The 14,739-nt window shown below is 42.6% G+C and overlaps 1 protein-coding gene across 1 annotated transcript in view; it reads right to left on the bottom strand.

Annotated features, from left to right (window-relative positions):
* Positions 1–14,431, bottom strand: part of LOC147724823 (cytochrome c1, heme protein, mitochondrial-like) — a 158,128-nt gene extending 143,697 nt beyond the window's left edge. The window contains exon 1 of the mRNA XM_086966323.1: positions 14,309–14,431. Within this exon, the coding sequence (XP_086822449.1) occupies positions 14,309–14,407 (99 nt within the window). The 5' untranslated portion in view covers positions 14,408–14,431. The remainder of the gene's footprint in view (positions 1–14,308) is intronic.
* Between the last annotated feature and the right edge of the window lie 308 nt (positions 14,432–14,739).

Genomic DNA, 14,739 nt, shown 5'->3' with positions numbered 1-14,739 from the left:
GAACGAAAGGAAAGTTGGTAGTTCTGGCAACCCTGCTAATGCTTATGGTGAAGTCAAGCTTTTTATTTGAAGGGGGTGGGGGGGGGGGGGGGGTAAAGTGTCTAATAGAAGAGGTTTTCACATAGATTTGTGTGTTGCATTTTGGTGATTGCTGGTCTTAGGGAGCTGTGGGGTACGCAAAATAAATTAAACATTGACAATTGAGCATTTGGTGAGCAGTTCAAGATTCATTTTCATAGACCATAAATAGCAAAGTCATGAGCCCTGCCTCAGTATGCATCCCAGTGCAATTAAGGGGAGGGAAGAAAACGTTGAATTATGGGTGGGATAAGAAAGGGATTACACAGAAGATGGGGAAGAGGATATGCAAAACGACAGAAACAACGAATTAGAATGACAATGCTGTACTAAGTACTGATATGTTGTATTAAAGTTTATAAGTAAGGTATTTTTTTGCCATGTATGTTGCCATGTATGTTCGCAGAAACCTTCCCCACAGCACTTTGATACACACATAGGGAGGTAAATGGGTGAAATTTGCCGTTTATCTGGGTGGCCAACGTTTTCCTAGGTTGTTGGCGCTGCAAATGTTTTGAAAAAAGTCCATTATGCGATCAATTGTGGGTCGAGTGCATTGCTGTTAGGTCGAGTAGAAAAGTCTACTCACTCGACCTGCAGGTCAAGTGAGATTTTTTAGATTTGTAGAGCCCTGACCTTTTGGGTATATAAGCACCACATCTTTGCTGGGCAAACCAGAGGAGAAGCTTTCATGCTGACACAAGACGCTGAGGTCCCTGCACACAGACACTCCAGCTCCCAGTGGTCTGAGATACCTCGTGGGATGTCCAACTTGAGACCAAGCCAATGTCCTTCATTCTCTTGCATCAGGTAATGGGGCTGGCTCTTTCCTAAGTGGATTCTAAGTTGTACACCTACATACATGCTAGGTACATTTAGTTAGGGTTTGCATCTTAGGAGCACTCATGATTACTGCCATGTATCCATATGCCTGCATATATTCACTGTTTTAGCACCATGGTAGAATTCTGCCTTTTATTTATTTTGTTGGTGCTTGTATTTATATATATCTGTTTCTGTCTAATGGTCGTTGCAGCACATGTATTTTATACTAGAATGACTCTGGTCCAATAACTGCTTATTGAAAACGTCCCCACTGTTTATTCTGTAGATCTCTCCAAGAAGAAGTGAGCACGAGTGACTGAGCGAAAAGTACTATAGTGTTTTCACAATCCCTGCAGGATCAAGAGTTGTCATGTTCCATGGTTGCCAGAAATTATTCGCTCCTTGGTAAGGTTGTGGGGCTTAGAGTGGCACTGTTAGCTATCAGGTCTACAGATTAACACATCCTTTGGGGGTGTTGGGAATCAGTCTGGACACCAATCCCTTAGTTTTTGTTGTCTAAACGTGCAGATCCTACATAGATTTGTAGGAACTACAAGACAGGAGCTGCAGGTATGAGCTACTACCCAACAGAAAGACATGGCCAGACTATGCTTACCAAACCACCAAGTTTGTCATTTGGTGGTTTAAAGCAGAAGGCCATCTTTTTAGAGAGTCTTTATGCAGTTACCATTGAGTGAATCTTCTAGAATGAAAAATGAAGTTCAGTTTAAAAATTCTCCACACCAAATTCTTTAGTCTTATGCAAACTATTGCAATTCTCAGTTTTCCATTTGGCCGGTCCACAAAAACATCAGTCTTAGATGTTAAAAACTAATGTCTGACATAAGGAAAAGAAAATTCATATAGCACGACTGGAAGAAAACAATGTATTTTAAACTATAAATGGTTTAAACCATTATTATATATTGGCTGTTCGTTGAAAAACAAATTGAGCACTGCATAAAATGGACATATATATTGTAAATCTTTACAATAAATCTAAGAAAATTGACAAGTTAAATTGAAAAAGCAATGTAATGGGAATTCTAAAAGTATATATATTCACAAAGAAACACCACAGTTAGTAGAAAAAACAAATAGCAGAAACTACTATCTGCTTGTACAATCAAGCTGCCAATAAAGGCTGCTTAGGCAGAACGGCGGCAGTAAGAGGCAACCTAGCACCTTAAGATTCGGAGAAGTGGTCAAACGAACAGCAGATTACCAGTACTAAAACAAATAATACTCAAGAGCTCAACAAAGCCAATAGGTCCAGCACTGGCAAGCTTTGCTGTATGTGTGAAAAATAATGGATCACCACTCTTACTTTTATGTAACAGTAAAAGTTCTTTCAAGTGAGCAGTTAAAAAATAAAAATAATGAAAACAAATAGAAAGTAAAAACAACACCAAAACTTGGTAAAGCATTGGACCACCAGCATGTTCTCAGTAAGCAGATGTACAAGCAATCAGGCAAATGGCCCATCACTTAAAGAACAAGAGATCCAATGAATGAAGTAGGTGGAAATTTGAATGATAGCTGAAAAGACCTATAGGTTAAGATGGCCGATCCCTAAGCTGCTCTCAGTAAGAAGCATTTTTTTTTTTTTTAAAGAAGGAAGGAGTTAGGCCCTTGTTCAGAGGGTAAGGCTGGACCTTATAAATATTTTATGCCACAAAAAATGCCATCCCCCTATTCACATTAGCCCTTGATTATAGGCGACACATCGGCTTCAGTCGGATATGTCAGGTATTTTATTTACCTTTGTATTCAAAAGGTTTTTCAAAGAATTATAGCTTCACATGGCAGAGAAAAACACTTTACATGTAAACAATAATAGACATATTAACCACAATACAGTATTTACAACATGAGAAAAAATCACAAAGCGATTCATACAAAAGTGATAGTAGCCGCTGGCTCCTGAAACGCGCGGTGCTGGCTTAGAAGGTAGGATTCGCTCATTGATTGTTTTGTGTTCACTTAGAACAACGCAGAAGCTCCATGATAGTAAAACTATCCTCGCCTTTCCTTTAGGAAAAACCTCATCGCGCGTAGGGATGGCCCACACAGACCGATAATCACTGAAAGGTACGTCATGCGGCACTTTGACATGAGGTTACAGCAGAGCTAGCTAGCATAGAACGATGCCTAAATTGATTGTTTTAATTTAATCTTCCTTAGACGACAGTTCTTTGATGCACAAAATCCTACCTGAAAACAACAGCGACAATTAAGGTACTATCACTTTTGAATGTGATATATCATTAGCAGTCTTAATCAAGTAGGTCACGTACTGATACTCATACACTGTCACCTTTTTACATACACAGTCAGAAAGCAATCCGGCCCTGATGAGAACCCTTAATTCCTGTTTGGTGTTCGAAACGCGTCGGCATGAAAGGAGATGCCATTTCTAATCATTGCGAGTTCTTTGAATCACAACATTTGTGTAATGTGACATCTCCTTGCAAATACGATTCTGTCCAATAGTTTAAAAACTTTGTTCATTTATGATCATTGAGGGTTGCACATTTATTTTGCATCTTTGCTTGAATACCAAGAAACTGGTACAGTTGTTTTGTATGAATCGCTTTGTGATTTTTTTCATGTTGTAAATACTGTATTGTGGTTAATATGTCTATTATTGTTTACATGTAAAGTGTTTTTCTCTGCCATGTGAAGCTATAATTCTTTGAAAAACCCTTTTGAATACAAAGGTAAATAAAATACCTGACATATCCGACTGAAGCCGATGTGTCGCCTATAATCAAGGGCTAATGTGAATAGGGGGATGGCATTTTTTGTGGCATAAAATCTCAGTAAGAAGCAGGCGGCTACAGTAGCACTACGGTTTGTATAACAAAAAATATGGACCCACTTGTCTTTCACATCAATTATTTAACTGGTAAAGAGCAGCTTCAAGCCACAGATACGTATGGCAAAAAAGATAACCCTTATAAACAGATAACTCAAAGATACTCGCAATAAATACTGAAATCTGGTCAAAGAGAATGACAAATTCAAATTAGAATAAAAGCACATCCCACTTCTCTGGTAGAACATAAGCGCGCTTCAAAAAATGGACTAACGCACCTCAGACTGAAATCACAAGAGATAGTCCTATAAGACATCTAAACGGTGCCTCCAGATTCACAAATTTTCAGCAGTATTAAATGCTGCTATTTTTCATCAAGCACTGTGTTGTAACTTGTAATGTTGCTTGCATCCTTTCCCTTAGCTAGCTGTTCCCTGCTGATCAGCAAGTATGAATGTGATGTGTGTTGAATGTTGGAATGCTTGATGCGGTGGTGGAGTGCCAGGAACGTCAGTTGGAGTGTGTGGGCTTCTCTTGGTGGTGCTGAACCGGTTATCCTACTTACCATCCTGTAACTAAGCTTAATAAACCTCTTACCTACAACCTACTTCATGGATACTTGTGAACTTCTTCTGGATTACATCAAACTTTAAACTTTCTGCTTGTTTTTCTTTCAATTGCACCAAGACATGCAACTGGACAAGCAAACTGGTGCAATCCTCAAATGCCTCTGGAAACCCAGTCCTGTTGTGATGCCAGAATGTTTATGTGGTTCTGCCTCTCAGGAATTGCCCACCCCCTTTGGAAAGACTTCTCCACGTGGAAAACCATGCAGGGCCTCGGCCGGATGGGCTTTGATAGTCTCCTCTCATTCAAAACCACTTCCTTCCGGGGAGAACATGGCGGCCGCCGTCTGAGTCGGCTGCTGCACGTCCGTGGCACCTGTTCCCGCATTACCGCCAATATGCTGTAGCCGGTCTACAGCTGAGCACAGTGAGCCGCATTCGGCTTAAGACCCCGCCCCATTACCTGGATATGTGCCGGGCAGGATACTGCCCCCAGGTCTCTCCTGTTCATTTGTTCCACTGGGGAGAGGCAGCCCTGGAGCTGAGGAGGAGCCGCAGGGCAGGAACTAGAGGTCTCCTCCAGGGAACCAGCTGCAACACAAGGCACATTTGCACTACCCTGGAGGCTGAAGAGCTGCCAGAGGAGGAGACGGAGGAGCTGCAAGAGGTACCGCCGCAGCCCTCCAGTGAGCCACAATCGAGTTGTGCGGTTTTCCAGTGTCCTGCATAGGCAAGAAGAGGTATGAGGGGTGAGGAGAGCAAAGCGGGATCCCAGAGCCCCCTAAAAACACATCTTAGAGGGAAAAAAGCAAAGCTTCACAAAGAAATCAGGTCGGGTGGGGGGGTTCTCTTCATCCTGCTCCCTAGGGCTTATCCGGGAGCTAGAGGGGGGGGGGGCACTACGCCTCGTACCTACCTTCAAGGCGGAAGGGTTAGAAAGCAGAAGCACATACACACAGACAGAAAATTACACCCTCCTTTCGGTCCTTCTTCAAAGTGCAACCTACAATGATGGGCATCATAAAACAAGCGGAGGCCCTTAGGAAGCGCCTAGTGGGCAAAGCTAAAGGGAATCAAATGGCTGCTAAGGGAGACTCCCTGCTTTCAAATTTGCTGGCAGGTCAGAAACAGGTTCCCTTACGTGAGAGCGATGAAACAACCACACTGTAGCCCATTCTAGGGGGGCGAATCAGGTCCTAATACCTTTGGCATAGAAAAAGACTCCCGAGTCAAGACTACCATTATCCATGGAAACTCCAGACTTTATCAGAGGAAATCAAGAAGGGGTTCGCGGTTTCTGAAATTAACCAGGGAGAGTCTTAACCAGAACCAGTCTTTTTGCGAGTCACTAGAAAAGAAGATACACATATTAAACGCTAGGACCCAGACTCTGGAGAACTCTGTGGATGAGCTAAAAAGTGATCTGTGTGTGGTGAAGGCAGATATAGCAGGCTTAAGAAAGGATGAGCAGGAGGCCCCCGTACAACTGGAACGATTAGAAAACAATTCAAGAAGGAATAATCTCTGCATCCTAAACGTCACAGAAGGGAAAGAAGGAGAAGATCCATGGGCCTGTGCTATCACGTTAATTAAGGAAGCAATGCAGATTGAGGAATCCAAAGGTGATCAGAGTCAATTCATTCAAAGGGTCCCTAGAGATCCTTTCAGAAAAACCCCAACAAAGCTAAACCCCGGAAAATCTTAGTGAACTTCCACACATACTCCCTAAAAGAAAGAATCCAGCCTATATCCTTGACAGGCAATGGGAACTGGGGGAAAAAAAACTTAGGGGCATATTATCAAGACTCGGCGATAAAATTATCGCCGCTTTTATCGGCAGGAAACTGCCAATAAAGTGGCGATAATGGGCTTGATAATATGCTCTATGGGATTCCAATCGAAGCTCATGTTAAATGTCCTTCACATCTAACATGGGCTTCGATTGGAATTCCATAGAGCATATTATCAAGCCCAGTATCGCCGCTTTATCAGCAGTTTCCTGCCGATAAAGCGGCGATAATCTTATCGCCGAGTCTTGATAATATGCCTCTTGGAGTTTAAAAAGTAGCCCAACTTAATTTCCTCGCCTCCTTAAAGGTAATGCACACGAATAAGATGCACAATATAAGGAGTAAGCAAAAAACGGAAGAACTCTTAGAAAGGATTTTAAAAAAAATGAGAACACCTTTTAGCCCTGAAACTGTTGAGGTTCTCTTGTTATCTTGCTTCCTTTCTTTCTTCTTTTAGTTCGCTCTTCAACACGGAACCAGTGTTAAAGCGGTGAGAGGTGTGATATGTTGGGAGTCTAAACTTTTTTTTAAATCTAAAATATTTAAAAATGTGAAAAAAATACATGCAAGCCAAGCGGTCACACTTATTGCAGGCTAGAGGTTGCGGTAGTGGGGGGGGTGCCCAGACATAGCAATCAGGACTAACATCAAGTCCAGATATTTAGTGGGTTGTAGTTCTCCAGGGTGGGAAGTTGGGTGAGGGGGTTGGATTGCGTGTAGGGAAATTTCTTTTTAAATTCCTCTTTGCCTCAGTTACGTTGGTCGAATCGGTATGTGTGCACTAATGATATGTTCCTGGGGGCACTTCCCATCACACCAAACAAATAGAACTTAAAGTATATTTCGGTTCTTCTCTTGGAATGTTAAAGGTTTACACACAAAAAGGAGAAGGGTAAAAATGTTACAATATTTGAGGGACTCTCCCAGCAGATAATTATTCTTCAAGAAACTCACTTGATCAAAAATTAATGTTTGGCAATATTAAGAAAACTAAAGTGGGTCGGGCATATTAACTGCACTGATCAGAATGCAAATATAAGAGAAGAGGCTATTATAATTAAGGGGCAAGTTAGGGCCCACATAATCAACTCCTAAGTGGACTCAAGTGGTAGATGGGTGATTCTTAGGATAATATTAATGGACAACCCAGTAACACTAGTTTGCTAGTATGGCCCAAATTGCGATGATCCTGAGCCCTTAAAAACAATCCCCTACAACCTACTGGACTATGCGGAGCCTGTAATTATGGCAGGTGGGTTTAACATCACACTAAACCCCAATCTAGATAAATCAAACAACAGTAGAGCTCTGCAGACTTCTAAATCTCAAGCCTTCTTTGATTCAACGATGAAGCAGATGGGGATCTGCGATGTTTGGAGCTTCGTATTAGAACAGGGAATATGGTCAGAAGTCAAGAATAGACTATTTTCAGGTGAGTTTAAGTCTTAGAGAAAAAATTCCAGACATTAGGTACTTGACTGCCCATCTGTCTGACCACTCAGTGGTATGTATGGAGCTGGAGTTAAACAGAAAGACGGGTAGGGTCTGGACGTTGGACTGGACATTGCTACACAACGTAGATGAAATGAACTATCTTTGTTCTGAGACGGAGGAATTTTTAAACCTTAACCTAGGGACGACATCCATCCAGATAGTGTGGGACACCTTAAAGGGAAAATCACCGGCCGAGTATGTCACAGAAACAGATGCTACAGAGAGGAGGTTGGCCGGTTGGAAAGAGAAATAAAGTGTCTGGAGGCATGCATGTGGAGTAGGCAAGGCAAGAGGTTGTAAATAATTTGAAGAAACTGAAGGAACAGTTAGACACCATCTTGCAGACAAGGGTTACAAAATGTTGGGAGGCGAGTAAACTGGCCCATTTTGAGTATGGGGAAGGGGCAGGGAGATTGTTGGCATGGAAAGCGAAAGCAGACAGAACACGAAACCCGATAAGGGAAATAGAGGACCTTGAGACCGCGGCTAGATTAAGCGCAGACTTGAAAATTGAAAACGTCTTCCATTACTTCTTTCAGAAGTTTTATACTGAGGATAAAGTAGTCAATGAAGATACATTTAAAGAATGGATACGTTAGATTGCACTCAAATCCCTAGATACATTGCAGCAGTACTCCCTAGAACAGGAAAGTAAAGAGGGCTTTACAGTCAAGCAAAAAAGGAAAAGCAGCAGGGCTGAATGGTCTACCAACAGAGCTCTGCAAAAATCTAGGCGAAGCTTTAATTCCAGTTATGACTTCACAGTTTAATGAGATCCCAATTTCAGGTGTAAATCTTTCCTCCTCTAGGGGTGAGGCAACCATAACTGATTTTAAAACCGTGGAAAAACCCAACCAAATGTGAATCATATAGGCCTATATCACTGCTCAATGCAGATAAGATCTTCGCCAAAATCTTCGCAGACCGACTAGGTGCAGTAGCAGGGGATATTCTGAAGGATGATCAGAAGGGCTTTGTCAAGGGTAGGCATGTACACGAACTTACATAGGATCAGAGTGGTGAAATAGATTTGCCACATCATACTCAATTCCCCTGGTAGTTTTGATCCTAAACACCACAAAGGCGTTTCATAGTCAGCTGGACTTATCTGGCAGTGGTATTAGAAAAATACAACATTGGCATAAACATCCATAGAGCCATCCAGCTGATCTATCAAGGCGTATCAACGAAAGTTCTGGTTAATGGAAATTTGACTACCCATTTGGAATAACGAGGGGTACTAGGCAGGGCTGTCCCCTCCTTTTTAATCTCTACACCGAGCCTTTCGCACAGAAGCTCAGCGATGAGGTGAATTGTCCTTGTTTTAAGTATAAAGGGTGGGAAAGAAAAATGGCTCTCTAGGCAATGACCCTATGGTCTTCTCTACAGACCTTTGCGTTTCCCTCCCTGTTACTTTCACGTGCTGTGGAGTTTGGGGAAGTATCCGGGTAGGAGGTGAACTCAGAAAAAACAGATCATGGCGCTAAATTTAGAGAAGAGCCACCACTTGATCAAAAGAGAGACAAGATACCTGGGGTTAAAGATAGTGCAGGATATCTGAAAAATCACTGAAGTAAATATGATAAACACCACTAAGGAATGTACTTGACTTATGAAAAGCTGAGCTCCCCTCCCTTTGTCAATCTTTGGGAGGGTGAATTTGGTAAAAATGATGATATTACCAAAGATTACATTTCTTTTTAAAACAATCCCCCTATATACAGGTAAACCGCTAATTGACAAACTCCAGCAGGCCATAAACTCTTTCATCTGGGCCTATAAAGGAACAAGAATCTCATGGAAAAAAATTGAGGCGAAGAAGGGAGAAAGGGGGATTATTCCTCCCGGACAAACAATATTACACATGGGCCTTCCAACGTTCTCACTCCAGAATGCTATTAAAATCTCCAAACTCTTCTGGTATGGGAGGTTTGTTCAAAGCCATGCTAGAGGGGGCCACTATCGGCAAAGATGGTTTTAGGTTTAAATTTGGAGACCCAAAATTCTTCAAAAAGATCAAGCTTTAAGTTTTACAGGCAATGACTAGAATGTGGGCCAGTATCAGACGGTCAGCGGGTATTAGCTACTTTTCAAGCCTTGCCCCTGTGTGACTCCTCGGAAACACCCGACTGCCTAAAAGATACATTAGCTCAGCTACTGGGAATGGCTTGGCTTAGGGTATGGGGAGACCTTACCCAAGAAGGCACGCTACTACTGTGGTCAACTTTCTGTAGTGTCATGGATGGGGATATTTCAAACTATATATATATATTCAACTGAACAGCAGGGCTCAAAATCAAAAATGGCGTAGGCATCCCTCTCGAAAAGCACCAGGTGGTGATACCTTTGGAGAGGAAAGAGGTATCTTTCTGGTACTAGAGAATTGAAGAAGAAATAGATGGGGACTTCAACCTGGCAGAAGACTTGTGGGGTACATGCATGCCGGGAGAACATTGGGAACAACTTTAGCAAGTATCAATGAGCACTGTTTCGTGTGGTTAAGCCTACCTGCCTAAAAATAAATCACATCTTTACTATCCAGAGGGCCTGTATAACTCCATTAAGGCTTTCAAAGATGTCAAAAGGGCCTCCTGTCAAATGCAAGAAATGCGACCTGGAAAGAGCCTCAGACGTCCACATGTTTCAACAATGTCCTGCTATCCTTTAATTTTGGTTGAAGGTCGGTAACACCATTTCTCCTATCTTAGGGCTGCAAATCGAGGCAAGCCTCTCCATGATCATCTTTGGATTCACTGACAAAATGTGTGGTCCTGCTAGAGCTTTTCTTCTTAATACTGCTCACTAGAAGGGAAATCTGCTGCAAATGGGTTGAATGCCATAAACCGCCCTTTGGAGCTTCCTATTGAGATGGCTTGACAAAGAGTGGGGGGAGATTATTGATTGAGGTCTCCATTAAATCTGTCGCACTCTTTGCCCTATGTTTGAACCTGCTACATATCTCTCCAGGCTGTAATGGATTGCAACCCCAGTTGCCTAAAGTCTATACCAGCAGCTGCCGGCTCATACTGGACCAAATTTGAGTGTGACTTTTACCCACTTGGGACAATTCCTTCCTGTGCGCTAGAGCACCCGAAGTTGGGAAGTTTTGATACCTGGTGCAGGCGTTTGGAGTGTATTGTTGTCGGAGGCAAACAAGGACTTTTTTTTTTTTAAACAGCTTCCTTCTTCCCAGGGCAGTGCAGCTCAACTTAACAAGTCTACAGTTCTGATTACGAACAGCAACACAATTCTAGTCCAATAGAGGCCTCAAAGATGCAAGGACTCTGTTCAGAAACAAATCCAGCAACAGCGCCTGAGTTGGTTGACCAACTTTTTGATGAAAGGTAAAAAAAGTGATAAATGATATCCTCACACAATAGTAGAGGTCTGTTATATTCTGAAGATTTGTGGAGCCCGCTATCACCCATGAGACTATCCTGGTGCTGAGCAGGTGTGAGACTAGCCTAGATGAACAAGCATTCTACCTTCAACCAGTGCACCATATAGGACTTATCACTACGTCGAAACACAAAGGTGTTTTTTATATAGTTCACCTACCAAATTGACCTGGATAAGATGCTCCAAAATATGGACCATACGGAAACAGAGGCAAAAGGAATAAAGATTGCCAAATTGCTAACCGTTTGTCTGGATTCAAACTAGCATTTAGATTCCAAAAAACGGCTAGTAGACAACAGTTCCATAGCGCAGTCAGTACAGGAATGCCTATACTACTGTGAAGCATTTGGATTGATCGACTGCAGTGTCAGCATCAGAGCTTTTCTTTTTCTAGAGGAAACCTCTCTTCTATAAGCATTCTTTTTTGTGTGAAATGTTAACAATTGTAAACTTGACAATCTAAACATCAAGGCACCCTCATATGAGGTAGTCTTTCATATAGGGGTTGTCTTTACACCAAATCAGGATTCCTTTACACAACAGAAAGGAAAACTGCATCAGTTTGTATTCAAAACAGAATCCCATGCTAAAATAGCACCTTTACAATAGAATATTCTCTTTGCCAATGACCAGATGTATACCCTGTGCACACCAAAAGGAGGTTCTTAAACATCGGACGTAAATAAAGATGAAGTGGAGTTTTATTGCTTTGAAGCACGAGAAGTGAACAACCCTTGCCTGGTATTACTTGCTCTTTCCTACATATTTGAGAGCTAAAGAGTCACTGTCTTCACCACTGAGTGCCCCTGCCAGACACCCTAATTTCCAGTGACTTTAATCACAATAAAAACACATCTCTGAAGTGAATGGTACACAATGAATGGCAAAGAGAAGTCAAAAGTTGCTGCTGAGTTGGGACGTGTGGACATGCAAGAGAAGTAAAAGGGAGGGTTCAAACTCCACCACAAAATTGTTTTTCCACGATAGGTCAGGAACAGGGATATTACTTGAAGACCAACAGCAAGGGGAAATGCGAGTTTCGTGTATTTTATCTAAGCGCATCAGACCTTTACAAAGGGTACTGGAGAGACTCCCTTAAAAAACCACGATCAATGAAAAGCAAATGAGTCTATCAAATCAAAGACGTACTGGCAGCCCAATCCCAGCAACTTCCTTTAACAAAGAGCGGACCTTGTCCACAGAAATTCACGGTTAAGCCCCCGCTTCTGCCACCAGACTCGCACGAGCTTGCTCTCCAGGAGATACCGGAAGTCAATGGCCTCAGACACTGCCTACATCTTAGTACTACCTCAGTGATACCTACAGTCAGAGTACACACTAGCAGAACACACACAGTCGGGGAAATAAGAAATACGAATTAGCATATTCATAACCTCACAAAAAATAGATGCAATAAAACAACTGAAGACAATTACTGCAATTGATGTCACATTAAAGAAATAGTAAACATAATTGACAAAAAATATAAAAACAATACAAACACAAGCAAAACGTCACTACATTAAAGTCAAGACGTACAATTACAATGAATGCATAATATATAGGAGTGTCTAGATTAACGTAAGCAACATGTCCGTTCTGTGTCGTACGTGGCTACTAAGTAGAACTGTATCTGGACAACATAAGCATCAATTATGGGGATTGAGCCCACTTATTTTTCAGAGTATGTTGGCCCAGTTCATGGCTAGCTCACAGTGCGCCAACTGGAGCCCTAACCTTACAGGGTACCCGTTGGTGTCTGCAACCTCAGAACATGACCACTCTAATTCCCCTAAGGAAATCGAGCAAATGGATCTACAATTTCATAGCTACTTAGGCATGCCCAAAGGGAGTCACAAGAAATATACAAATTGGCATTTCAAGCATTTATTCAAGCAATTGTATTCTTGTGTAAAAGACATGAGCTGCAATTATTTGCAGGAGGGAACACAGCATTGTTACCAGCACTACAAGAATGGTGAAAACGAGGAACAATTCAACCATTGTCACAGCTACAGTGATTACATGAATATACAAGTATGCCATAATTATACTCCTACATCTATTGAGAGCATAGTGAGAGTGCTGTCCGCCAGATTGCTAGGGATGCCAAAACTTCCCATATCCGTGTAAGATACATCAGGAAGCCAGTCTGATATAGAACAGTCAGTCGTCCTTTGCATGATACAGATAAGAGTCAGAAAGGCTAGACCTCAGTCACGGGCGAACATTCCAGGTAAATCCATAGAAGTGCTCCTCTGAGCAACTTGCCTCAGAGGCAGTTTATATACTCAAAGCCTGGTTCCATGCGCATTGTGTCAGAGGTGCAATGCTGATGTGATTGATTCAGAGCGGTCTTCAACCAAATAAGCAGGGGCAACTTGCTCAGTGTTCTTCAACCTTGGACAGTGTGTACAAGTGTCGTGATAAAATGAAAAAAGAAGAAATGTGCTGGCAAGCATAACACTTTGAGTATGTTATCATGTACGTGAAAAGCATGTAAAAAGTCACCATCTAAAAAAGATGTCAAATGTAAACGTTTATTTGTAAAATGTAAGCTTTTGTGCACTGGATCTGTTGAACATCACACACACACACACACACACACACACACACACACACACACACACACACACACACACACACACACCAGCAGTTGCGAAGAACTAGGCTATGTCCAGAGAGGCACCTTCCGGCAAAAGAAGGGTCGCAGTTTGTCTTTCCTCGGGATATGCTGTACACACAGAGTTATGGGGAGAACAACGTTTGGAGGTCAGGTTATAGTCTTCATCACAAGGTACAACATTCCGCTCGATGCGAGAATGAGCCGAAAACACTACCTGCGAATGAGACTGAACATGCTTGTAACACAGAAACTCATTAACTGATATCCACTCTCCAATACCACTTTATCACTAACCTACAACCGGTGAGATCACCTGCAGGAGTCATTTTTTTCCTACTGAATATGCTGTTAATTCGCGTTTTATCTTCCTGTTCAGGTCTCGTAGCCCTTCGTGTTAACAAAATAACATAGGACTCCACGTCCCACCACGCCTAACATGGCACAACGTGAGAGGTCTGTCAGAGCCAGAAACTCCATCTGGACATCACTACAGATCAGCCACATAAATACCATGCTAGAGTCACCAGTCGCCTCCAGACATCGTTTCCCTATGCAGACAAGCAAGGAAAGCTCCCTCATGGATCTAAGTGCTGCCCTGACCCCGGGCCTCTGCCTCTCTCACTGTGACCTTCATTCAAAGGAAGTTGTGCACCAAACTCCAATCTCACCGGCCCGTTGACTTCTCATCGCCCTTTGATCTCGCTGTCCTTACCCTGGGCTGCGAAGACCAGGCCGCCCCGCCCCCCGGGACCCTGAGGAGTCCCCTCTGCACCGAGGTCCGCGCCGCCAGGCTCACCGCCACTGCCGCCATCTTTGGCTTTCCCGTGACGTCAGGACTATCACCTTGGGGCCGGCTTCGGACGTGAGAAGGACGGAAGGAAGCGACGCGCCATGGAGAGAGAAGAAGGACAAGGCACCGTAATATCATCAGAAAAAAGGATGGCATTGCAAAGGTAAAGTAGTGGCCATCTTGAAACAGCCTAAACGTTCATTTTAAGTAGAAGACAGCAAAGAAAGCACAAGGGACATTCAACAGAAATCGTCAAAAATTAAGTTGGACAGTTGTTTGCTGTAAAGCAGTTCATTTCCTCACAGGCATTTTTATTTTATTTTTGTGGGACATACACACAGGGCACAAATCCT

Source organism: Lissotriton vulgaris, chromosome 4_1 (assembly GCF_964263255.1).
Source record: "Lissotriton vulgaris chromosome 4_1, aLisVul1.2, whole genome shotgun sequence".
Taxonomy (NCBI): Eukaryota; Metazoa; Chordata; class Amphibia; order Caudata; family Salamandridae; genus Lissotriton; species Lissotriton vulgaris.
Note: the sequence above shows the minus strand (reverse complement) of the source record. Positions and strands in the feature narration are given on the sequence as shown.